This window comes from Camelus bactrianus, chromosome 5 (genome assembly GCF_048773025.1).
Source record: "Camelus bactrianus isolate YW-2024 breed Bactrian camel chromosome 5, ASM4877302v1, whole genome shotgun sequence".
NCBI lineage: Eukaryota > Metazoa > Chordata > Mammalia > Artiodactyla > Camelidae > Camelus > Camelus bactrianus.
The window spans coordinates 10,702,341-10,726,718 of NC_133543.1; the positions used below are offsets into that span (position 1 = coordinate 10,702,341).

Sequence of the window (24,378 nt, forward strand, 5' to 3'; positions counted from 1 at the left end):
GGATAACTAGAAAATACTTCAGTAGCAAGCCCCAAATCTCAGTGTCTATACACAACAGAAATTTCTCACTTAAGCATCAGATCCAAAGCAAGGTGTAATCATCCAAAAAACTGCACAAACAATAAAAGAATTCAGCAATAAACGGCAACCAAAATGAGAAAAAAGTAGCTATCATGTATCTGAATAACAACTCATTAAAAGATGTAATGGAAGAAAAGATCAACCTTATACAAGGTTACTTATAGAAAAATAAATAAACTAATATATAAATATAACAACATAATACGCAATGAACTTTTATAAGAATTGTGCAAGATGTATATGAATAAAATTTTGAATAACCACCAAGTGGCACAAAAGAACATTTAAACCCATGGAGAAAAACATCATATTTTTGAATAATTCTTCTAAATTAATTTATGTATTTAATACAACTCTTATCAAACACCAATAATTATTTTTAACTAGATAAAGTTATTCTAATTTACATATGAGAAAAAAATAAACAAGAAAAATCAAAAGCAAGAACATCTCCCAGGAAAATTTTGAAAATAAAGAGCAATAAGGAGGGGCTACTAGCCCTGCCAGATAAGAAAGCATATTTAAAAGCATCAACCAATAAAGCAGTGTGTCACAGATACATGAATAGACAGACCAATGAAATAGAACAGAAAATTCAGAAATACACTCAAATAATTTGGGGAACTGTATATCTGATAAAGGCAGCATCTCAAATCACTGAGGAGAAAGACAGACCATTCAATAAGTGGTATTGGGACAAAAATATAGCCATCTGAAAAAATATAAAATTAAATCTCTACCTTATACTACACCAGAATAAAATCCAAATCAAAAAAGATATGAATGCACAACAATGGAATCATAAAAGAGCAAGAAGGAAGCATGGAAAAATTCTTTTTTAATCTTAGAGTGAAGAAGGTCTTTTTAAGTTCCCTTTCAAAATCAGAAGCCATGGCAGTGAAAAACATTGGTTTGACAAAAAGCACCGTGGGCATAGTCAAAAGACAAATGATTAACAAGTGACTATTTCACTAAAAATCTTTTAAAATGTGACCACTGAAATCTGTATCTCATTCGTTTTGATTGCATTTGTTAGATTGCAGGCAAGATTCATTCTTAAATGTATTTGCATTTTCTCTTAACTGAATGATTTATTCATGTATCTGTGCCCGAAACACAGCCTCCATACACTGCATACCAAATTGAGACTTGAGGACAGAGTTTTGGATGAAGTAGAAAAGGCAGGGTTATTTGTTTGCCAGGCAAAGGAGGTCAAAGTGGCCTAAGCCTCTAAGACTGTGAGCCTCCTGGGGAGGGAAGGCAGGAGGCTTTATAGTAAAAGTTCAAGAGTTCAAGGGGCGGAGCTAGTGTCCATAGAGATCACACTCAGGGTAACAAACTGTTGCAAAGGTGTTCTTGATTTTGCAGTTGCAGAAGTCCCCTTCCCTCTGCTAGGTATGAAGTTCACCTCCAGCTTTGGGACTTTCTTAATATTCTTGTAACTAGAATAGAGGATGTGTAGGATCGGGCTCCATGGGAAACTCCTCCAGAGAAAAACCTGCGGTTTAAAGTCAGGTTGATAAATGCTTTTAGCCTTTTAAGTGGACTGAGGCCTGGGACCTCCTGCTGCAGGCTGAGGCCTGCAGTTCAAACAACAGGATACAAGGAAACCACAAGGGGTCAAGAGGAAGGCACTGGGGTCAGGAGCAGAGTACTTGGGGCAAAAGCAAGGCACTGAGCATGATTCCTCATACAACACCAGCACCACAAGGGCATAGGGTGGACCACTCAAGCCTCCTTCCTTTCTGGTCTAACCCTGGTCAGCAAGAGCATAAGAAAAACCCTTTAAATCATCATACAATTAAGCAGTTACAAACACCACTACAGATAACAGATGGTCAGAGATGACAATAGGGTCCTGCTTGGTTATATAACCTTTTCTTGCTTTTGTATTGAAGTCAGTATTTTTCTTGTCAAATATACATAAGTTGAGGGCTTAATAAGAAAATAACACTGCTTTCTGTTCACCATCTAGCTGGAGGCAGAGTTTTTGAGAGTGCAAAATTCTGTTTTGGTGCCAGGCATTGGGTTACATACAGAGATTTACGGCTCTCCCCTTCCAAATCCCTACTAAGATAAAAGAAAAGTCCTGAATGGCCCTGGAAAACAAGTTAAGGGCACTGTCAGTTTATTGAACATTTTGAGTCAGTTGAGTACAATAGAAAGCAATTGGGGTTGGAGGCTTCTGATTCAAGATGGCAGAACAAGAACGCACTTTTGCCTTCTAGTTTCCCCTTAGACGTCCATGAAATGGACGATGGATGTTAAAAAGCAGTGAGCAGCACAGGGAAGGGAAGCAGCGGTAGATGCCCTTGTGGAGTGGGGGAGGGGAGGGTCTCACTTTCAAGTGGAGGGTTCAAATAGGCAGGAAGAGCTGCACCAGAAAGGTGTGAGGGCGTGGAGGGGAAAGGTGGGAAACGGGCCTGCAAACAGGAGGAGTGACTGGAAGACTGCCTGTGCCACAGCTGGACCCCATCTCTCTTCCCCATTCTTGTGTGCACATGCAGTTTCATTTTCACAGCGGCCAAAAACCCAGCTGCTCTCCTCAAATGAAAGGGACTCAACTGAAGAAAGCCAAGGCTTCTCAGTAGATGTTGAGGGAAAATCTAGTCAAATGTAAGTGCACAAAAACTCATTGTTTCCTGCACAGTAGAGGCAGGGCTTGCAGTTTCTTGCAGGAGGGGCAAAGGTGCATCACGCTGGGTGGAAGGGCTTCCTAGTCCCGAGGTGGCCTTTGGCTTGACTCATGCTCTGTTCTCGCTAGAATCAGACGTATATTGGGGTGGATTTGGGGTCCTGGTGAAGATTGTGGGGAGGTGAAGTCCTACTGCTCTATCCTAAATGGCACCCCTGCAGTAGGTAGGTAGATAGGTAGATAGATAGATAAGAAACAAGTAGTTCAGTAAAGGCAAAAACATGAGCAGCTGTGATCCGTTTAGAAGAGGTAAAGGAAATGGGAAATAAAAGACTGTCTATTACCTCCTGATACTTGCAAGATTCTCATTCCAAATTATGTGGGACATGGCAGGGAGACATGACATTTTACTTCACGTCCTATTTAAAGTTTCTTTTTTAACCACAAGAACTTACTACTTTCTTTTTTCAATAAAGAAGGCAGTACTAGAAAGTGAGGCAAAATAAAGGGAGTGGGGCCAATCTGGTTGTCACTGGGTTAGACTGAGGTTAAGGACCACAAATTCTATGGAGCCAAGGAGCCAGGTCACTGATGGAAGCAGAGCCCCAGTGTGGTTCCTTGAAGCCCACCTCTCAGTATTGGCCACAGATCCAGTATTGGTTGGATGTGGGGCTCCCCCAAAGTTAGCCTTCTCCCCACTGTACTTATCTTGTCAGCAAACTCAGACAGAAAGCCGATTTTACTATACCAGACAACTTATTAGTGGAGGCTCCTGCTCCGGCTCCTGCTCCAGCTCCTGGAACGTCTACTTAACACCAAACTAGATTCAAACATCACTCTTCCTTGTGGTTGTTAAAGTGATTTTTAAGTTAAGTGTTAAGTGATTCATTAAAGAAAATTTGCAAAGTACAGATGAGTAGGAAAAAGAAATGTCATCCACAGTCCCGTCACTCAAAGACAATTTGTTGGTATATTTTTGGATCCTCCAAATCCAAGCCCTGAAAGATACCTAACACTGAAGGCAGCAGTTAGGGCTAGACTTGTGGCTTTACTTCGAGAGGGTCAGGAACCTTGCATTCAAGCTCATCCACAGGTGTTGGATCCAGGAAGAATTCCAGGTGATTCCAGTCTCTAACCTCTATGCTAAGTTACACTCTCTTATAACATAATGGGTTGGAAAGCATCACAGTTCTCCCCATACTGCATTTCTTTCCCCAGAAAGGAGCTGGGTTTAGACAGAAGCCATTACCATCAGAATTTGGAGTTTTGAAGCTCAGTAACTACAGGCCTTTCCCCCATTTTTTTTTTAAAGTTTATAGAACTTTGTGTGCGTGTGTGTGTATTAGAGAAAGGTCATTTACATGCAACAAATCTTAAGTGTACAGCTCGATGAGTGTTCACTCATGTTGTAATAGGGAAGAACAAATCTGACTCCACATTAGATCTGTTACTTTAGCTCTAACCCTGTGCTCAGTCATGCTGGTTCTGCACCTTTCGTAAAAGGATGTTGCCTAGAGCCTGAAATAGACAGGACAGCCCATTCTCAAGGCTCTGATCTTTAAGGGTATAACACTTTCCCATTCGTATAAAGATAAAAAGTTGCAGAACAGAAAATAACACTTGTCTTGTTGGGGTTTACAGGGACACCGTGACCAGACTCTTCGTGGACAGCTGCAAGAACAAAGGATTCCGACCCCAAGAAGTTTGCAATAACCAACTATACTTCCTCCTCTTCTTAGTATAAAAGGATCCTGAATTCTGACTTGAGGAAGATGGTTCTCCAGAACATTAGTCTGCCATCTTCTCGGTCTATTGGCTTTCTGAATAAAGTCATTATTCCTTTCCCCAACAACTCGTCTCCCGATCTATTGGCCTGTTGTGCAGTGAGCAGAGTTTGGATTCAGTAACAATAGGAACACATGTATTCACCATTCAGAAGCAGGGTTGCAGGGAGGTTTCCTCAGGCCACTGCCCAGGCAATATACTTATCCTGCCCTCAGAGGCCCCACAGGGGCTTAAAAGCATCTTAATGGTTTAGCAGTAAACGTAATTAACATTTCTCTTTTCCCCTCCACTGTGTTATTTTTTCTTTAATAAATTTTTTGTTTTGGAATAATTTTAGATTCGCAGAAAAGTTACGAAGAAGTACAGTGTATCTGTATCTGTGAACCCAGAGTCAACCATGGATTGAACACATTTGAAAAAAAAGAATCCAGAAAGTTCCAAAAGCAAAACTTGAATTTGCCATGCAAGCTGACAACTATTTATATAGCATTTACATTGAATTAGGTATTACAAGTAATCTACAAATGATTTAAAATATATGGGAGGATGTGCATAGATTATATTCAAATACTAAGCCATTTAAGGTAAGGGACTTGAACGCCCTTGATTTTGGTATCCTAGGGGGTGGGGGAGCAGGGTCCTGGAACCATCCTATGAGGATAATGAGGGACTATATCCTTGACTTAGTTTCCCCTTATGTTAACATCTTACGTGACGATGGTACAATTGTCAAAACTAAAAATTCCTAATAATTACTATTAACTAAAATCAAGACTTTATCTGGAATTTACAAAGTTTTTCGCTAACATCTTTTTTTCCCCCCTCTCTTACAGGATCCCATCCAGGGCACTACCACCATATTGCATATGATTGTTTCTCAGCCTTTCTTTGTTTTTCATGACCTTGATAGTTTTTTAGGAATACTCGTGTGGTATTTTGTGGAGTCTCCCTCAGCTGGGATTTGTCTGAAGTTTTTCTCATAGTTAGACTGGGGCTGTGGCTTTTTTGAGAATAAGACCGCAGGAAAAGTGACATTGTCATTATACCACGTCAAGGGTAAATACCCAACATGACATCACTATTATTGTTAACCTCGATCACGTGGTCGAACAGTGTCAGGTTTCTCCACCCGGAAGCTATTTTTCCCCTTTCCAACACTGTACTCTTTGCAAGAAGGTGACTATGCATAGCTCACACTAAGGGATGGGTTGGAGAGAGGATAAATATCCCCTCTGGATGGAGTATGCTTAATTACAGTTCTCGTATGAGGAAGATTCAGCGTTTCTCTCCAACAATGCATTTAATCATTTACTGACAGAATGGGTTTTAGTTTACTTAATTTACAGTCTAAGTTTTAACTGTGCCAGGTTTGGCCACTGGGAACTCTTTCAGGGACACTCCTGTGCTCTTTGACACGCCTTCCCGCTTTAATTCTGCAAGCATTCCTCACTTACACGATGCTCCACACTCTGCTCTTTCCCCCCTAGTTCTAGAGACACTCTTCTCTAAGGAACCCTGCCCGACCCCTTTCATTGGACGGTGGTATTCAGAAGCAAGATCAGCTCCTTCTTAGCTGGAAGTGAAGCCTGTCCTTAAGCAGAGCCGCGGCGCACGGGCCCCGCACCCCATCTCACGCCCCCGAGCCTCGCCCCCGCCCACGGCGCCTCCGGGCGCGCCGTGCGCATGCGCGCCGGGCAGACGTGACGTCGGACGGCGGCCAGGACGCCGGCGTGAGGCAGACGAGCGAAGAGCCCGGCGGTGTCCTTGCGCTCCTAACCCGCTTCGGTGCCTGGCGGCCGGAGGCTTCGCAGGTGAATGTCCCTGTCCGGTCCGGGCGACACAGAACCCCCCGCCTCGGCCTGGCCCACCCACCCAGCGCCCCTCCAAGGGGACTTCTGGCCCGCGCCCTCCGCTCACCGAACCCCGGCGTCGGTCCCTCCCGAGCCTCCCCTGGAGACGCCCACCCGCAGTCCCCCACCCCCGCCCCCTTTTCCTGGTTTCTCTCCAGCCTCCCTGGAGCCGCCGGCCCGCGCCCCTCCCCTCCCCTGTCCCTCCGGAGCCTCCCTGGAGCCGCCTGCCCGCGCCCCTCCCCTCCCCGGCCCCCCTGGAGCCTCCCTGGAGATGTCCGCCCGCGCCTCTCCCTTCCCTGGTCCCTCCGGAGCCTCCCTGGAGACGTCCGCCTGCGCCCTCTTCTCCGCACCTCCCCCGCAGCCCCTTCCCGCCCGCGCCCTTCCCCCACGTCCGCCGACTCCCGTTTCCCGGTCCCTCTCGAGCCTCCTTTGGAGCCGCCAGCCTGCGCCTGTCCCCTCTCCCGCTCCCTTCCAAGCCTCCCCAGGAGCGCCTGCCCGCGCCTCTCCTGAACGGATTCTCCTCCGCCCATCCCTGTAGGGGGTCCCTCGGAGCCTCGCCTGGAGCAGACCCACCGCCCCCCCCCCCCCCCCGAGGCCCGCTCTCCTCCCCTGGCGCCTTCGGAACCTCCCCTGGAGCCGTCAGCCCCGCCTGAGCGCTCCTGCTGCCGCCCCTCTTCCTGCAGGTTCTCCCCGCCGGCCCGCGGTTTTGCTGGCTGGGCGCGGGTCTCCTAGTACGGCTCCGCCTCTGCGGTCCCTCTGGTCGAGGGGATTTGGGCTCCTGCTTCTCCTCCCTTAGGGAGTCCGGGTTGGCATTGAAGCGTTGCGCTTCGGGGTGGGGCCCGCCTCCGCTTCGTTTCACCTATTCTTGGTTTTGTAGAGTCGTTAATTTTAGGTGTTTGCTTATATATTTTCTCTCTTCACTTTTGATTCTCTCACCAGACTACACTGGAAACTCTGGAGATCAGGGATTTTTATTTGGTGTTAAGAGTAGTGGTTTTTGTTTGTTTTTAACTCACAAGTAGAATAATTTACATAGAAGAGCCTTCATAAATGACCAAATGGTAAAGTTCCAGTTTTTCAGGGCTAGTTGGGGAAAGGAATGAGGTGGGACGGTCACAGTGCAAAAAATCTAGGGGAACGTGGTTAATTCCCAACTCCAGACTCGAGAAACTTTCTTTTTTCTTTTTTGTACCTTCTCTGACTAGGACAGGGTGGAGACACTGCCAGAGAGAGCAGCGCTTAAATCTAAAGAAAGGAAAGCTTCTGGGTCTTGGTGGTCTTTGACGAAACCAGTACCAAAGCAGGAAGTGGCTTTAAAGTCACGCGGGGCATTAGGGCTCGAGCTGGGACCGGCACTGCGTGTTTACTTACGGCCCTCAATATTTGTCTAACAAATTAATGACCGCAGGATCTGTGCCTATGTGCATGTACGTGGGACTGCTCCTGCGACTGGTTGTTGTGCTCAGCAGTGTTCCCTGGGTCCAGGAGTTCCTAACCTTGGGCTGGGCATTGATAGATGGGTATTGAGAAGAGACCCTGTGGCTGGGCAGTGCTTGTCTAGGCTTCCCCTGTGCCTGGTGTTTAACTCTGTGTGATGATAGTGATTTCTTAACTCCCCCTCCTCCCCCACCACACTGATCTTTGAGGGCAGGAATCCAACATATATTGCAGGATTATCCTGGCAGATAACAGAGTCTGGCATGATATAGGAATATAGGTGGCCAGTAAATGCTTACTGAAAGAGGCTGCAGAGAACTCGGAACCTCCCAACGAACGGTTCTTTCCTAACACTGTGTTTTGAATGGTGTTAGCACATTCTACAAGTATAGTTCCTGATAATCTCAAGGACTGAATTTGTGAAATGTGTAGTTTAGTGGTATAGAAAGAACGGATATCAATCTTGAGACAGCCATATTATTCCTTGGGAAGAGAGAGGATTTTCTTGGCTTCTTTCAGAAGCTTTGCTGTACTTCCCAGCTTGCCATCCTGTGTTAATATTTTGGTTCTTTTTCCTTTGTCTTTTTTCTTACTGGATATGTAAAGAAATTAAAGGGTTACTTTATTGGGGGAGGGTATAGCTCAAGTGATAGAGCACATGCTTAGCATGCATGGGGTCCTGGGTGTAATCCCCAGTACCTCCATTGAAAAATCAAATAAATAAATAAATCTAATTACCTCCCCTCTGGGAAAAAAAAAAGGGTTACTTAAGGTCAGTAACTACCAAAAACTGCTGAGTAAAATAAGCTATTAAAAATGTTACAGAAGGTGGGCTGGTTGAATCAGTCTGTTTTATTGGTGGTTTACTTGCTTCTGAATTTGATCCTGAGAACAGAACGTTGAACTTTCTTGCCTGTTATTTTAGTCTGTCTGTCCTTTGGCAAGTGCTTATATTGGGCTTGTTATTAAGTGGTTGCTACCTGGAAATGGCCAACGTCGCCAATGCACTGACCCCTAAAGGATGAAGAGTCATCCAGTGCTCTTTGCCCCCGTGTTGTTTTGTAGTCCTTGAAGAACAGAGGTTTCCTCCCTTTGATAAGGAAGTAACTTTTTCAGCGAAAGTACTAGTCCTCTAGTTAGCCAATTCTATAAGTAAATTTCCTGGTGATCTTAGGAACTGAATTTGTTAAGTGTATAGGTCAGTGGTTTAGAAAGAACAGATACCACGATCAGGTGGTCAGGTTATTCTTTGAAAGAGTAGAGTGAGAAGTAGAGGACCCAGGCAAAGTGGACTTTAAGTTTACAACTGTCAGATTCCAAAGGCAGTGTTCTTTCCACCGCTTAGTTTGGTTCCTTTTGGATTCAGTGCTTTTAAAATGATTTGAATTTGTATTTAAAAATGACTTGAATTGTTGAATATAGTTTGTGTTTCTAAAACTCTATCGGTTTTATTGGCATGTGGGTAATGTGGCTATTTTGCAGCTAGTTTTCTGGTATTTTATTCTCTAGAGACCAACAGCCGGACTTAGACTTTGATGAGTTTTAGTTTATGCATTAGGTCCTGCCCTAGGGTATAAATAGTGGTGAAACGTTGAAATTAGTCATGGAGAATGAAATTCAGCAAGGTACATCAAAAAGCTATTCTCATTCCTTTAGAGACTAATTTAGCTATGTACTCTGGGAGGGTTTTTTGGTTTGATTTTTTTTTTTTCCCTTGTAGGTATGTGTTCAAATTTTGACCATCAAGGCTTTCTTAACTTACTAAGTCTTCTAAGCCATTTGAGAAGCAGCCTGATGTGCTTCTGTCTGCTAGAATGTTTTGGGCAAATTTTAGTCAGGTGAATAGTGAAGAAATTACAGCATCGACTACCATTTGTTGAGTTTTAGCAACTATCAGGCACTCTGCAAGCACAAGTTATTTTACTTGATTTTCTAAACATCCTATCAGGTGGGTGTTGGCATTCTTATTTTATAGATGAAGAAACTAAGGCTTGTAAAGGTTAAGTAACTTTCCCAGGGTAATTTATAAGTGATTGAGCCAGTATTTAAGTGTAGATTTTTTCCCTCATTTTAATATTTTCTTATTAATGGTTTTAAAACTAATTTTAAAACATATGTTAACTATTAAAATCTGCTTATTCTTCCAAATGAACTTCAGAATCACTGTGCAAAAAGTAAACAGATTTTTGCTGAGTATATGTGAAACTTAGAAATAATTTTGAATTTCCTATAAATCAAAGGAATCAATTAAATTGGAAAAACATATTTTAAATATTCAGATATCCTAGCCCAAAACATGATGCATCTCTCCATTTGTTCAGATTTTACTGTTTTTCAGAAAATTTGATTAAGTTTGAGGAAAATACAGACCTTATATTTTTCTTGTTATAGTTGTCCTTAGAATTTTTTAATTGAAGTATAATTGATTTACAATGTTGTGTTAGTGTCAGGTGTACAGCAGAGTGACTCAGTTATATATATATGTATATATTCTATTTTAGGTTCTTCTTTATTATAGGTTATTATAAACTATTGAATATAGTTCCCTGGCTATATAGTAAGTCCTTGTTTATCTGTTTTAGTATATAGTAGTGTGTATATAGTAATCCCAAACCCCCAGTCTGTGCTTCCCCCCCTTCCCCATGAGTTTTAAACATAGATTTTTTTGACTTCAGAGTCTGTACTCTGAAGCATTAAGCTATGTGAATTTTTAAAAGCATATTATCCACATCATTCTTTATGGTGTTTGCTGTAAAAATACGCTGTTTCTCCTCCCATTTTAAAAACAAAGAATTCTTAGAAGGAAGGTTCAAGTAGGTGAAGTTCATCTAGGGTTTTGGTTTTTGGGGTTTTTTCGTGTGTGTGTATTTGAGGATAATTCAAATTATTTTATACTTGTTTACATTTATCAAAATCATACATATACATAGATTAAAAAGCTGAATACCCTTTAAACCTCAGTCAAAAATCTACTCTGTTTTCATTAACTAGAAACAACCATTTTCACCATTTTTAGCTGCCTTAAATTTTATTTTATGTTGCTAATCTTTGATTTCCTGCTGTAGAAGACTTTTGCCACCTTGTAAACACTCTTCAATCCAATCTACCAGAAATTCTTAGATGGTGTCAGTTCCTGTTCCCTCTGCGCCCCACAACTCTGTTCTTCTCTAGACTGGACTGGTTTCTTTTCTAGGCCTGTGGCACAGCTGTCTCCGGGGACTTTCCTTCACCTGCATCCTGGGCGTCCTCTTTCTCTTGGTCCCTTACTGGCTCCCTAGTTCCTCTGGTTTATTCTCTCATTTGGTGGGACACATTGTTCACTGGGTTCTGGAAACGGTAGGGTACGTGGAAGGTAAATCTGAAGTCTTTTAGCATGTGTCTCAGTGTCTTTATTTTATCTGTTTGATTAGTAACTTGACTGGGTTTGGAGTTCTGGCTTGAAAATAATTTGCTCTCAGCATTTTGAAGGTGTTGATCCATTTCCTTTTCCAGCTTCCAGATAAAGGGTCAGCAAAGCATTAGGACGTCTTTATATGTGACCTCTTTTTTCCTTTGGGAAGTTTTAGTTTCTATTCTTTATCCCTAGAGTTCTGAAATTTCAGTTATAAACCTTACGGAGGATCTTTTAAAATCCATTTTGCTGGATACTCATTAAAGCTTTTGTGTCTAGAGGTGTGTTGTCTGTTCTGGGAAATGTTTGTATAGTATTTCTTCTCTAGTTTTTTTCTTTCTGGTTTATGTGTGAAACTCTCCAGTAAGCAAATGTTTTATATCCCAGGCTTATCCTGTAAATTTTTTTTTTTTAATCTGTTGGGTTGGCCTTTTTTTTCCCCCTTTCAGAGAGATTTCCTCCATCATCTTTCCAGCTCTTCTATTGAATTTTAAATTTTCTTTATCATTTTTAACTAATAGCTCTGAATGTTCCTATTTTAGAACAGTTCATTTTTGTGTTTTGGATGCAATATTGTGTATCATTTCTCTGATGATAGGGTTTTTTTTTTTTTTTTTTAAGCTTTCCTTTGTTCCCTTCATTGTCTCTGATTCCTGTGAGGTTTTTTTAGTTTTATTTGTTTCAGTCTCTATCTTTTATCTCTAGGCTTTCCTCAGATGCCTGGTGATGCCTGCTTTCTGTTCCTATTTAAGAGAGATTAAACAGACACATAGACTTTCAACCCGTTTGTTGAAGTTTATCACTTGGTGAGCTTCCCTGTACGGTTTTAAGCCGAGGCCGGCTTTTTTATTGGAAAAAAAATGTCAGTATTGATGGGCCTTCCCTCTTGCGCCATGCCCTTTGCCCAGAGCTGGACTTGAGGAGGGAAGTGAAGGAGGAGGGCAGGAAGTTGAAGACTGACTTACGCTGTTACTCCTCTTAAGTGTGGCGTCTCACTTCCACTCTCAGCTGTCCCTGGTGTCCCCAAGACGAGAGCCTCTGTGTTTCAGCGGTTCCTGAAAGAAGTCTTCAGAATTGGGGAGGGGTGTTGCCTGGATGGGTACAGGGCCTAGTGACTCTTCCTCAAAGACTCTCAGTAAATTCTGATATTCTTACCCACCCTGACAATTCTTTCATACCACCCATTTTTGAGTCTTTATAGTGTTCTCTGGCTGGGGTTTGCTTGCTGTGTTTTGGCTTCTTGTCAGCACATGAAAAGCAGAGAAAGCTGAATTTTATATTAGTTACTACTTGTCCATTTACTTTAGAACTTTCGCAATGTTCTTAGCATCTCATCTGCTTTTGTTTCTGCTGCCATTGTCTTTGTCTTTGTGAATTGATTTATGCCTTGTTTTCCCAGTTAACTTTAGTTTTAGTTGTGTGTCAGGAGAGATCAGAGTTAGGTGTTTAATCTCTCATTAATGTTGGAACTAGCAAAGCAGCCACCCACAGAGGTGATCGTTACATTATTGGTGTATCTTTTGTCTTAGGCCCTTATTTTAATGTCACTGTTGTGTCTTGTATATTTGAAAATAACTCTCCTGTGAATGGTAGTCTTCAGTGACAAGAAATATGGATTTTCCACAAATATGTAGTGTTTCTATGTACTAGAGAGAAAAACGGGAAGATGGATCTTTAAAGTCTGCTTTTTTCCCCCTCTGGGCCCTGGTTCTAGGTGACCTCATGGCAGGGCAGGCCAGCAGGCTCTGGGACCAGGAACTGGTCTAGGCTGATGAGTAGGGTTCCTGTTTCAGGCAGTGCCACGTGACTGCCCTGTAAGGCTGAAGGCAAGTGGGCTGAGTGGCAGGCAGTGTCCTCTCCTGCCCTGCTTTGTGGTCAGGGTTCGGGATACATTGGAGGAGCTTGGCAGGGGACAAACTCTAGACAGGTTTTGCTGTGATCTGGCATAGGTAAGGTGGGTCATTTAGGGGCACATGAGGGCAGCTGCCTCTGAAGGCCTTGTTGTCCTTGGTGTTTCTTATTTTTCCAGCCCAGCGTAGGGGTATCTGGGTCATGTTATATCCTGCTTATGGGTTGGGAGCCCGAGGCAAGGGTGCACTTGCCGTGTGCTCCACGTGGTGATGTGGTACCGGCGTACCTGACAGAAGAGGCCAGTAGACACGAGGACACACAGTTCTTTAATGGAGATAAAGTTCTTCTGCCCTCAGATGACTGCCCATCCGTGGTCTCTGCTAGATGGTGAAATGCCCAGCCTCAGCCCCACAGGGAGATGCCCTGTCGGCTGATGATACTGCCTGGTGGAGTGAAGGTCCCACAGGTGCTTTAGGAATTAGGCTCCTCTGACATCCTCTTGGCCTCTTCTGACTTTTCTGAAGACCAGCTCTAAGTGCCTGCCTATCAAGTGCAAGTAACCAACCTCAGCGCATCCCTGAGCGCGTGACTCCAGGGTTCCTTCCGGGAGTCATTTCTCCCCAGGGGCCCAACTTTTACGCGGGTTTGAAGCCTGTTCCTCTAGTCTTCCCTGCTGCCTGTGTTTCTGTGGAGTTGAATCCTACATTGAGAAGTCCAGACTTCTTGTCTTAAAAAACAAATCCTAACACCTTCGACAGTAAACACGACAAACATCTCTTACTGTTAATACAGTAACCATTTGAATTATCTAGTGAGGGAAGGAATCACACAAATCAAAGTGTCTAAACTTTTTTTAACCATCTCCCTGCCTCCAGTTTTTATGAAATTGAAGTCACATTGGAAGATATGTATTTTCTCCAGCACAGTCTATAGTCATGTGTCTGTTTTTAATCATTTTATACTTAAGATGCCTTTTAGCCGCAGTAGGTTCTAACGAGCTATAATTTTCACTTTGGCACTCATGTTGTCACAGTTTGGCCATTATATGCGCTGTCTTCAGCTGGTTGGCTTTTTTATCCTTTCTAAAGGCATTCCTGAAAGCTTCTTTGTTTTTTGACAATAAGACATCTTAGGTGCATCTTGAGGTATCATGTCCCTGAGTTGTGACAAGCTCATTTTCAAGGAGTACTGGCTCCTTTTAGAGGAGACCGGTATTAGAGATAAAATCTGGGCAGGAGAGATTGTTCCATGTAAGGACTAACAGGTCGACAGGATTGACACCAGATAAGAAGCCACCTGAGTACTCGGAACAGTTACGCTTTTTCAGAAAGTCATGAGTTTCTTGTGTAATTGCACGGTTTCAGTTTCTTTCTGCCTTGTAATAATCTAATTTTCCCTTTCTCTAATAGCTTTGAACTATTTTATATAGACACACCAGAGATAGGTTTATAATGTCCTCTCGATGTAGAAGTTTGTTTTTTTTCCTTTTCAAATCTTGGCTTAAGTGGCCTGGAATTGATTTCTAAGTCAGCTTTTCTGTTTTCTCTTGTTGACATCCCTTGAGCCCCACCTACGTGAAAAAGAAAAGAAACCCAGCCTCACCCCAAGGAAACACCAAAGGAAATGTGGGCACAGTGTCTGGTAATTCAGCTGGTGACCCACACGATCAGATGATGACAGGAAATCTCTAGGTCATTAAGGAACTGTCTTGTTATCTTCGTGGTGCTAGTGGTGTTGGTCCTAGGCAGGTGAAATTGTTGGAGTCAGGTTCTAGAAGACCCGTGAACAGATGAAGCTGTTCAGTGTTTCGGTGTTATGCTGAGGTGACATTCTGATTGTTAACAATGTCAGCAGATATAGCCAAATTAACACCAAGAATCATTAGAGATTTAAAAACGTGTGCCACCAAGGTTCCGGGGACCCCTTCCTGCCGCCCCGCAGTCGTACGCGGCGGGCGCAGCTGCACAGCCGCCGGCTCGGGAGGCAGCCGCGCAGCTGCACGGCGACATCTCAGTCAGGTCTCACTGGCGGCTTGTGACTGCACGGCTCCCGCCGCCCGCCAGCGATTTTTGACCTTTGCCAACTGCTTTCTTTTTTACCTGAAGTACGAACTTAGAGTTTGTAATGATGGTTTTACAGAGTGAGAGTTTGTAAGGAGGTTTTAATACAAATATCCAGGATTCAGAGAGTGAAGGAATATATGCTACGTACCCTTCCAGCTTTGTGTTCTGGGGCAGTAATATCACTGTGGGGACGTGATGCTGGCTGTCGCATCCCACCCCTCTTCTTTCTGATTTCTAAGTTTAACCTGTTCCTTCCACCAGAGCGTAAGCTGCATTACAGCAGGGATTTGGGCTTGGTCACTGCTGTGTCCTTAGTGCCGCCTGCCTGCTCGGCCCACAGTAGATGTTCAAACCATATTCGTTGAATGAAAATATGATGGTATTATTTCTCTGCTTCAAATCCTTTTGGAAACAAATGATTGTTTTAGGATGTTTAGGCTGCCAGTTGAAGGAAACCAGTTCAACCCAGTTTAAATAATGAAGCAGCGTATCACTACGCTGTTTTTCTGTTCACAGAAAGCCTTGGATCAGGGTGTGTTTCCCCGGGTAGGTGGGTTTGGCTCAGCAGTTAGCTCTGCTGTCTCTAAAGTCAGCTGCCCTCGGGGTGATCCCCTCATCGGCAGGTGTCTCCCAGCAGTGGTGAGCTGCACACGTCCGCTGGGAGAAGGTGAAGAGACTGCCTCTCATTCGTCTGGGACTGAAAGTTTGAGTACCTGCATATGTGGGAGAAGGTCGGGGAAAGATGAGAAAGGTCTGTCCTTTCTTGGTGGGGACAATGAGCATGAATCGGCAAAACCTGCAGGGAGATTAAGAAGCCTCAGATGACAAGATTTGGAGATGCTGGAATATAGGATGACCAAAGCTTGTGAGACTTGTACCACGCTTCGACGTGGGGAAGACTGAAGGAGAGGGAGCTCATTTGTTCTTTTGAAGTGCCCACTGGGGCTTGGGCTCCGTTTTCCCGGCTTTCCAAACCTTTGTGCCTTAAGGAGAACACCTGAGGACGCTGTAGTAGAAAACAGAAGCGGCCCATAATCTCAGCCTCCAAATAATATCTGTTGACTTCAGAAAAATAAAAGCACAAGTTGTTTTACAAAACTTCAGTCCCACAGAAAGGTGCACAGAACTGACTGGCCACCCTCCTGCCTGATGCGTACACAGCATCGCCTCCTTCCCTCCCCAGAGGTGCACGTTGCTAGCAGTGTTAAGATTCCCTCCAGAAAACAGTTGTGTGGGTATCCCCTCTGTGCTCATCCGCGCACACAGTCTGCGTCCTTCTTGTCCACATCTGCACGAGCTCTGAGGTATGGAGGTGCCTGTTAAGCCGTCCTCTCCTGGGCGGCCCTTTGGTGGCAGGTAGTCTTGTGCAGGGAGCAGTGTTGCAGTGACCGTGCACCTGCTGGGGAGGCTCCGCATGGATGTCCCAGAGCCATGTTTCTAGTAGTGGCGAGGCTGCTGGAGCAGAGTCCGTGATGTTTAAGCCGTGGACAGACAGAGCACGTTCCCCTCCCAGAAGGCTGCAGGTTTTCCTTCCGGTCACCACTCCTCCTTTCTGGGTGTCACAGTGTTTTTCATTTGTACCCCTCTGATAACAGTGTTATTGTTAACTTGTGATTTGAATTTTGTTAGTTGAATTGAGAGAGAAATTGAGTATCTTATGCATTTTTTGCCCATTTGTGTTTCTTTTTCTGTGAACTGCCAAATGATTGCTGTTTCTGGTGTAAGTGAGCTTTGTAAGAGAAGAGAATTAGCTCACTGCTGCCATACGTATGGCTGTAAATGTTTTTTGCTTAACCTTTTATTGGTCTTTTTGACTTTTTTTTTGGTCACTCAGTTTTATTTTTATGGAGTTAAATTTATCAGACTTTTCCTCTGTGACTTCTGGCGTTCTCCTGTGAGCTGGCCACACTCCACCTGCTGACACCAGTGCACCCCTGACTGTAAAGTCACAAGGGAACAGCAGGGGTGAGCCTGAGGCAGCCGGACCCCAGCCCCAGGATACCGGGCTCGTTAGGAGAGGCCATGCGTCCTTGACAGAGCTAAGCCTTTGTGTTCCTGGGGCTGCTCTATGTCTGTCAGACGAAAGTTAGTGGACTTAGACTTCCAAGGTGGGCAGGGTCCTGAGGCTAAAGCCCAGAGCATGTGTGTGAGGGGGTGTTGTGTTGCCCGCAGTGAGGAGATCCTAGGTAAATCCCAGGTGGCCAGTGATCTGGAACGGCTTTGGTCCCTTGATCAGCTGATGCTGAAAGGGTTAAGGTTAGAATGTGAGAGCAGAGCTGTGATTTTGTGATATAATTAGAAATGTATGATCTTTTTAGAAAACGAACTTATGGTTACGGGGGAGGGGAGAGGGGTGGGAAAGGATAAATTGAGGGTTCGAGATTTGCAGATACTAACTACTGTATATAAAATAGAGAAAGAAGTTTATACTGTATAGCACAGGGAACTATATTTGATATCTCGTGGTAGCTTATAGTGAAAGAACATGAAAATGAATATATGTATATTCATGTATGACTGAAGCATTGGGCTGTACACCAGAAATTGACACAAGATTGTAAACTGACTATATTTCAATTAAAAAAAATGTATGATCTTCTAGGACTCTTGGAATTTCCTGAGAGAGAGAAGTACTGGGAGTATCTTGTTATTCATAATAAACCCCTTTCAGCCATACCTGAGTTTCTGGTAATAAGATGACTCTTGGTGGGCCCCTCAGTAACTTCAGGGTGAGGCTGGTGGCCAGAGGAACCAGCCTTGTATGGGAAGGTTAGAACTTTCAGCCCCATCCCTGGACCTCAGGGTCCGCAGAGAGGCTGGAGATGGCCCTTACTCACCATTGTCCTGTGATGTAAGCAGTCATGCCTGCCTCCTTAAAGGGAACCTCCTTAGAAACCCCTTGGTGACGGGTCCAGGAGCTTATGGGTTAATGATCACATGGAGATGCTGGGAGAGTGGCTCCCCTGGAGGGGGCATGGAAGCCCTGTGCTCTTCCCCTCACCTTGCCCTCTGCCTCTCCCACATGACTGGTCCTGAATTGTATCCTTCACAATAAACAGATAATAGTGAAGTGCTTTCCTGAGACTGTGAACCATTCTAGCAAATTATTGAATCTCAGGAGGGGATTGTGGGAATTCCTGGTTTATAGGTCAGAAGTACAGGTGGCCCCGGGCCTGTGTCTAAGCTGGGAGCCCTCCTGTGGAACTGAGCCCTTCCCCTGTGGGGTCTGATGCTAACTAACCCCAGGTAGTAAGTGTCCGAATCTCATTGAATCAGCAGACACCCAGTTGGTGTTTTGAGGGTTGGAAAATTGGTTGTTGGTGTGGAAAACCCCAAACATTTGGTGTCGGAGGGGTTGTGTTATAGCTCAAACGAGCCATTCTCTTTTCTGGGTATGATTTTGACCCTGCCTGTGTCTTCTTCTGTAGGTGGGAAGATGGCGTTTGTGAAGAGCGGATGGTTGCTGCGACAGAGTAAGTACAGGGCTGGAGCCTTGGTCTGGGTTTAGTGTTGCCTTAGGGCACATCTTTATTTCTGTTGCCAAAACAGGTGATTTTTAACACAAGTAACAAAGTCTTATGAATGTTGTTGCCCTGGGTTTCCTCTTGCAGATTTGTAGGGCTCTGTTTAACTTTTTTCTGCACACACGGAGCTCCTTCTTGTTTGCTGCCGTGACAGGATCTGGGGACAGTGCTGGGCCCTGCTGGTTCCCCTTTCCTTGTCAGCGGCTGACCTGAGGCTCTTGAATCCGGCCACGCTGAGCTGTTGCATTAGTGTGGCGGTGCTGCTCGCCGCGTGGGAAATCCCTGTCTCATCCGGGGATTGAACCGTGACAGAGACTCTGAAATCCCTTTGACCTGAGGGAACGCATTTGCCTAAAACCAAACCTTTTGTATCTCCAAAAGGACTCTGGAGAAGAGGCTCAGTTCTTCATTTATGGGATTGAGGTCGTTTTCTTAGACTCATCTCTGTGGGCCTTCCTGTACTCATCCCCCTGCTTATCTGAGGCTGCCACCCAAGGTAGAAGGCAGAGTGTCGTTTAGAGCAGGGAGAGGCAGCTCTGTTTATTGAAGAAAGGGTGAGCTAATTATTCTACTGTCTTTCTAGAAAGAGCAGAGTTAAGGGAAAATTGACCAGTATGTCATCTATGACTCCAGCAAAAACTTGTGTAATAGTATATACTGTTTATTGTTCAAATAAGAATTTGTATTTAAGAGATAATCTTTAGTATGTAGCTAAAATTGAGGCTAGCAGTGAATACCTTAGATGATTTGTAAAAACTATTTATGAAACTTGTCTGTATTGCTTGTTATACAGATTTTACATACGCTATGTAATTATCACAACAGCTCTGTGAGGTAGGTGGCATTACCCCAGTTTCCAGTTGAAGAAATTGAGGTTCACTGACATTAGGTCACTTGTTCAAGTGCTAACTACGGGTGGCAGACCTGCATTCAGACTCGAGACTGTCTCGTTTCAACATTAACACCCTTTCTACCAAGAGACAAGCTTTCAGCCTGTCTGTCCTGTTATTGGTTCTACTGGAGCTGAACAGGTGTCCATTCAAGGTCCGTGACAGTTCTGTTTTCTAAGACTAGATAGAACTATTGCATTGTTGGCTTTAAAAAGAAAATCCTGGCATGTTGGAACATACTGGAATCTAGCCTAGGTGTTTGTGATCCTAAAGTGGTCGGGAAACATGGAGAGACCGGCTCAGACCTGGAGGCTGTGCCTTCCTTTCCTGCACCCTGTTTGAAGGCAGGCTTTCCTTCCTCCATCATAGCTCAGGGTAAGTGCTCTGTCAGCATAAGTAAGTGACGCTTTTGACAATTTTTTGTTTCCCATCAGTGCATAGCATGATGGTGTATACAAAGTAGATATTCTGTAAATAACTTGTACAGACTTTTCGGATGTCTTAGTCATGGCTATCTCGAAAGTGTGTTTTCAGAAGACTTACTCCATTTCTCTATCTCCTGATGTGTGGGTCATTTTTCCTTCTCTGTTAAAGCAGAAGTATCACTCATAAGAAAATAAAATGAGGTGAGATGTATTATATTCGCTGAGTTACAGAGCAGCAGAGATACACAGGTGGTTACATGTATGCACCGCTGTCTACTAGATCCCTTTTCCTGCCGTCGGCATGTAGACCCTTAGGACCCAGTATCTGGGCTCTGGAGGACAGCCTCATTTACGATTCTGCAGTCATGGCTTTGAGTCCGTTTATGAGTGCGTTCATGCGTTTGGGCAAGTGCTGTGGTTGCTGCTCTCAGCAAGGAGAAGGTAGTTGATAGTGGTAAAAGAGATTCGGAGGCTGTGTCACGTATTTGGTTGATAACCTGTGGCGGACATGGGAGCATTAAGAGGGGCACATGCAATGGAACTTGTGCCCATTGGTCAGGAAAAGGGTGGGATCTGCAGGAACAAAAGGTGCAGTAGGTAGTAAGTGGAGGTGACAAGGGTGCAGGGATGACTTGGAGCTGAAACAAGCCTTTTAGTTTTCCGTTTTGGCTACGAGGAAATTGTAAAGTTAAATGGCTAGTCCAAGATTATAAATGAAAGATTTTTCACAGAACTTGAACAGAATACTAAAATTTATATGGACTCACAAAAGACCCAGAATTGCCAAAGTAGTGTACTAAATAAAAAGAATGAAGCTGGAGGAATAACCCTCCCAGACTTGAGACAATACTACAGAGCTACAGTCATCGAAACAGAGTGGTGTTGGTACAGAAACAGACATATGGCTCAGTGGAGGATAGAGAACCCAGAAATAAACCCACAGACTTTTGGTCAATTAATCTTTGACAAAGGAGGCAAGAACATACAATGGAGTAAAGGCAGTCTCTTCAGCAAATGGTGTAGGGATAACTGGACAGCTGCATGTAAATAAATGAAGTTAGAATACTCCCTCACACTGTACACAGAAATAAACTCAAAATGGCTTAAAGACTTAAACATAGGACAAGACACTATAAATCTCTTAGAAGAAAATATAAGCAAAACATTATCTGACATACACCTCAGCAACGTTCTCCTAGGGCAGTCTATCCAAGCAATGGAAATAAAAGCAAAAATAAACAAATGGGACCTAATTACAGGCTTTTGCACAGCAAAGGAAACCATAACAAAAACAAAAAGACAACCTATGGAATGGGAGAAGATATTTGCAAAAGATGTAACTGACAAGGGCTTAATTTCCAGAATATATAAACAGTTCATACAACTTAATAATAATAAAAAGACCTGATCCAAAAATGTGCAGAAGACCTAAATAAGCAATTCTCCAGTGAAGACATACAAGTGACCAATAAGCACATAAAAATATGCTCAATAACACTAATTATCAAAAGAAATGCAAATCAAAACTACAATGAGGTATCACCTCACACCAGTCAGAATGGCCATCATTCAAAAGTCCATGAGCAATAAGTGCTGGAGAGGGTGTGGAGAAAAGGGAACCCTCCTACACTGCTGGTGAGAATGTAGTCTGGTGCAGTCATTATGGAAAACAGTATGGAGATTCCTAAAAAGATTGAAAATAGACTTACCCTGTGATCCAGCAATCCCACTTCTGGGTATATATCCAGAGGGAACCTTAATTCAAAAAGATACATGCACCCCAGTGTTCATAGCAGCACTATTTACAATAGCCAAGACATGGAAACAACTTAAATGTCCATTGACATGACTGGATAAAGAAGTTGTGGTATATTTCTACAGTGGAATACTATTCAGCCATAAAAAAGAATAAAATGCCGTTTGGAGCAACAGGGATGGACCTGGAGATTGTCATTCTAAGTGAAGTAAGCCAGAAAGAGAAAGAAAAATGCCATATGATATCAGTTATATGTGGAATCCAAAAAAAAAGACAAACAAACTTATTTACAAAACAGAAACAGACTCACAGATGTAGAAAATAAACTTATGGTTATCAAGCAGGGACAGGAGTGGGAAGGGATAAATTGGGGGTTTGATGTTTACAGATACTAACTGCTATATATAAAATAGATAAACAACAAGTTTCTACTGTATAGCACAGGGAACTATATTCAATATCTTACAGTAACTTACGGTGAAAAAATATGAAAACGAATATATGTATGTTCCTATATGACTGAAGCATTGTGCTGTATGCCAGAAATTGACACAACATTGTAAACCGACTGCACTTCAGTAGAAATAGATACATATGTAAACACACACACACGCACACACATACATACATACATACATACAGTGAAAGGGTGAGTTCTCTCCAGCTGGTAGAGACAGTGGGGTAATAGGATGGAGGCATGCAGAGTGGGAGTCAGCCTGGGCCAGGGTCAGTGTCCTGGTGTGGATGTGTCCAGTGTCTGAGGCTGCCGCTGCATCAGCCTTTGGCAGGGAGACCCTCCTGCACTGCAGGCTTCAAGGGAAGGTGCGGGTTGGAGAAGAGTATATGTGAATGCTCTTCAAGAAAAAGAGAAAGACATTTTTCCAGAAGAGGAAGGTATTGTTATTTGTATGTAGAGACGTTACACTCCGATGTTTTCTGATCGGAAACTTACACTCTGGCAAACTTAGGTACTGCTGGGAAAGTTTAGATGTACCACATGGAGAGTTAATATTAGACATATTTCCTTAGCTCAAAATCAAGGGTTTATTGAATTTTTTGAGTAATGTTTTGGGCCTTTCACATTGGCAGTGTTCGCAGTGTCCAGCAGCCCTGGTCTAGCGTGGTGTTCGTGCAGCTGGGTGGGGTCTGCCTTCACCTCATTCCGGTGGGCTGCTTTGCTCGCTTCTATGCACTCTTGGGGTGGGAGGAAAGTTTCCTTTGTTTCTGTTACCTGTGAATTAGAGGACAAAGTCTCTTTTCTGCTCAAAGCCGACATTTGCTCCTTTTTTTCCCAGGTACTATTTTGAAGCGCTGGAAGAAGAATTGGTTTGACCTGTGGTCAGATGGTCACCTGATCTATTACGATGACCAGAGCCGGCAGAGCGTGGAGGACAAGGTCCACATGCCGGTGGACTGCATCAACATCCGCACGGGGCATGAGTGCCGGGGTGAGTGGGTCTTCTCGGCCAGCGCCGGTCGCCTGCCCCTCCCCAGCGTCCGTGGGCGCTGCTTTCTCTCTCCCATTCTGCTTTCATTTACAGACCAAAGAAGGGGTTCACCTGGGAAGAGGTGACCAGAGGAAACCAGACACTTAGATTATGACCCATACGGGTGGGGCAAGTTAATTTTCTTATCTGAATTAGACCCACCAGTCCACACTTCTTTCCCTCTCACGCAGAAGAAGGTGGTGGGGAGCTCAGGACCCAAAGTGCTGGGAACCCCAGGAAGGATGGGGCTTCTCTAGGCGGTATGAGTTCTGTGACTGAGAAACTGGCTTCTTACTGATGACAAGCCGTGATGTCTTGGAGTTGTCCCTTATATTAATTTTAGAGGAATAGTTTTTCAACAAGCACAGGCTTCTTTGTTTCTAATTAATGGCATATTTAGATTTCCCTGTTTGTTTTACTAGCTCTGTTGCTATTTGGAATAGAGTTAGCTGTGGTAACCACTGGTGATACAACATCCTGCCCCTATATATTGGTTCTTGAAACCCAACTCCCTGTGGCCAGCTATTGAAATCCTTACCTAAACTGGGCTAAAATATCATAGGCGTTACGTCTTGGCACACAGAGAGACTTGGAACATCTGATTTTCACTTTTAAAGCCCCGATCTGGCCTGACGCTCCCTGTGAGTAAGTGGTCTGTTAGCTGACGCTCTGTGACCGTCTTCGTCGTGCTTCCTCCTCTCGCGTCTGGGCTGTTTGCACACCACCATGTGTGGATTGCCCTCTAGAGAGGCCCACGTGTTTTTCCTGCAGGAAGTTTAATTGGAATGGAGTCATGATTCACATGTTTGGTTCTGTAGAGCAGAACAAAGATGTTTTATAATTGTAGCGTTCTGAAGTACTGGTCCTTTGCTTATCTGATCTGTTAAGAAGAAATCCTTACACACAAAAAAAGCTGTATAAATATTTCTTTATTCTATGTTTCTCATAGATATTCAGCCTCCAGATGGGAAGACGAAGGACTGTATGCTGCAGATTGTTTGCCGAGATGGGAAGACCATCAGTCTTTGTGCAGAAAGCACAGATGATTGTTTGTAAGTTCTTTTTTCAATGTGCTTAATTATAAAAGTATTTTGTTTTGATTTCCATTTATCAGGAAGGCAAAGTAATGGGAGTGGAGTTTCCCTAGAGGCAGCAAAATAAGTGACTCAGAAGATGTGTGAGGGAGATGGAACAGAGTCTTGT

At 43.8% G+C, this 24,378-nt stretch overlaps 1 protein-coding gene across 2 annotated transcripts in view; it reads left to right on the forward strand.

Moving 5' to 3' along the window:
• The first annotated feature begins 6,192 nt into the window (after nucleotides 1-6,192).
• The window catches only part of PLEKHB2 (pleckstrin homology domain containing B2), a 41,866-nt gene continuing 23,680 nt past the window's right edge, over nucleotides 6,193-24,378 (forward strand). For both annotated transcript variants that reach the window (XM_074363425.1, XM_074363424.1), the window contains exons 1-4: nucleotides 6,193-6,312; nucleotides 18,522-18,566; nucleotides 22,984-23,136; nucleotides 24,125-24,227. In XM_074363425.1, the coding sequence (XP_074219526.1) occupies nucleotides 18,530-18,566; nucleotides 22,984-23,136; nucleotides 24,125-24,227 (293 nt within the window). In that variant the 5' untranslated portion in view covers nucleotides 6,193-6,312; nucleotides 18,522-18,529. The remainder of the gene's footprint in view (nucleotides 6,313-18,521; nucleotides 18,567-22,983; nucleotides 23,137-24,124; nucleotides 24,228-24,378) is intronic.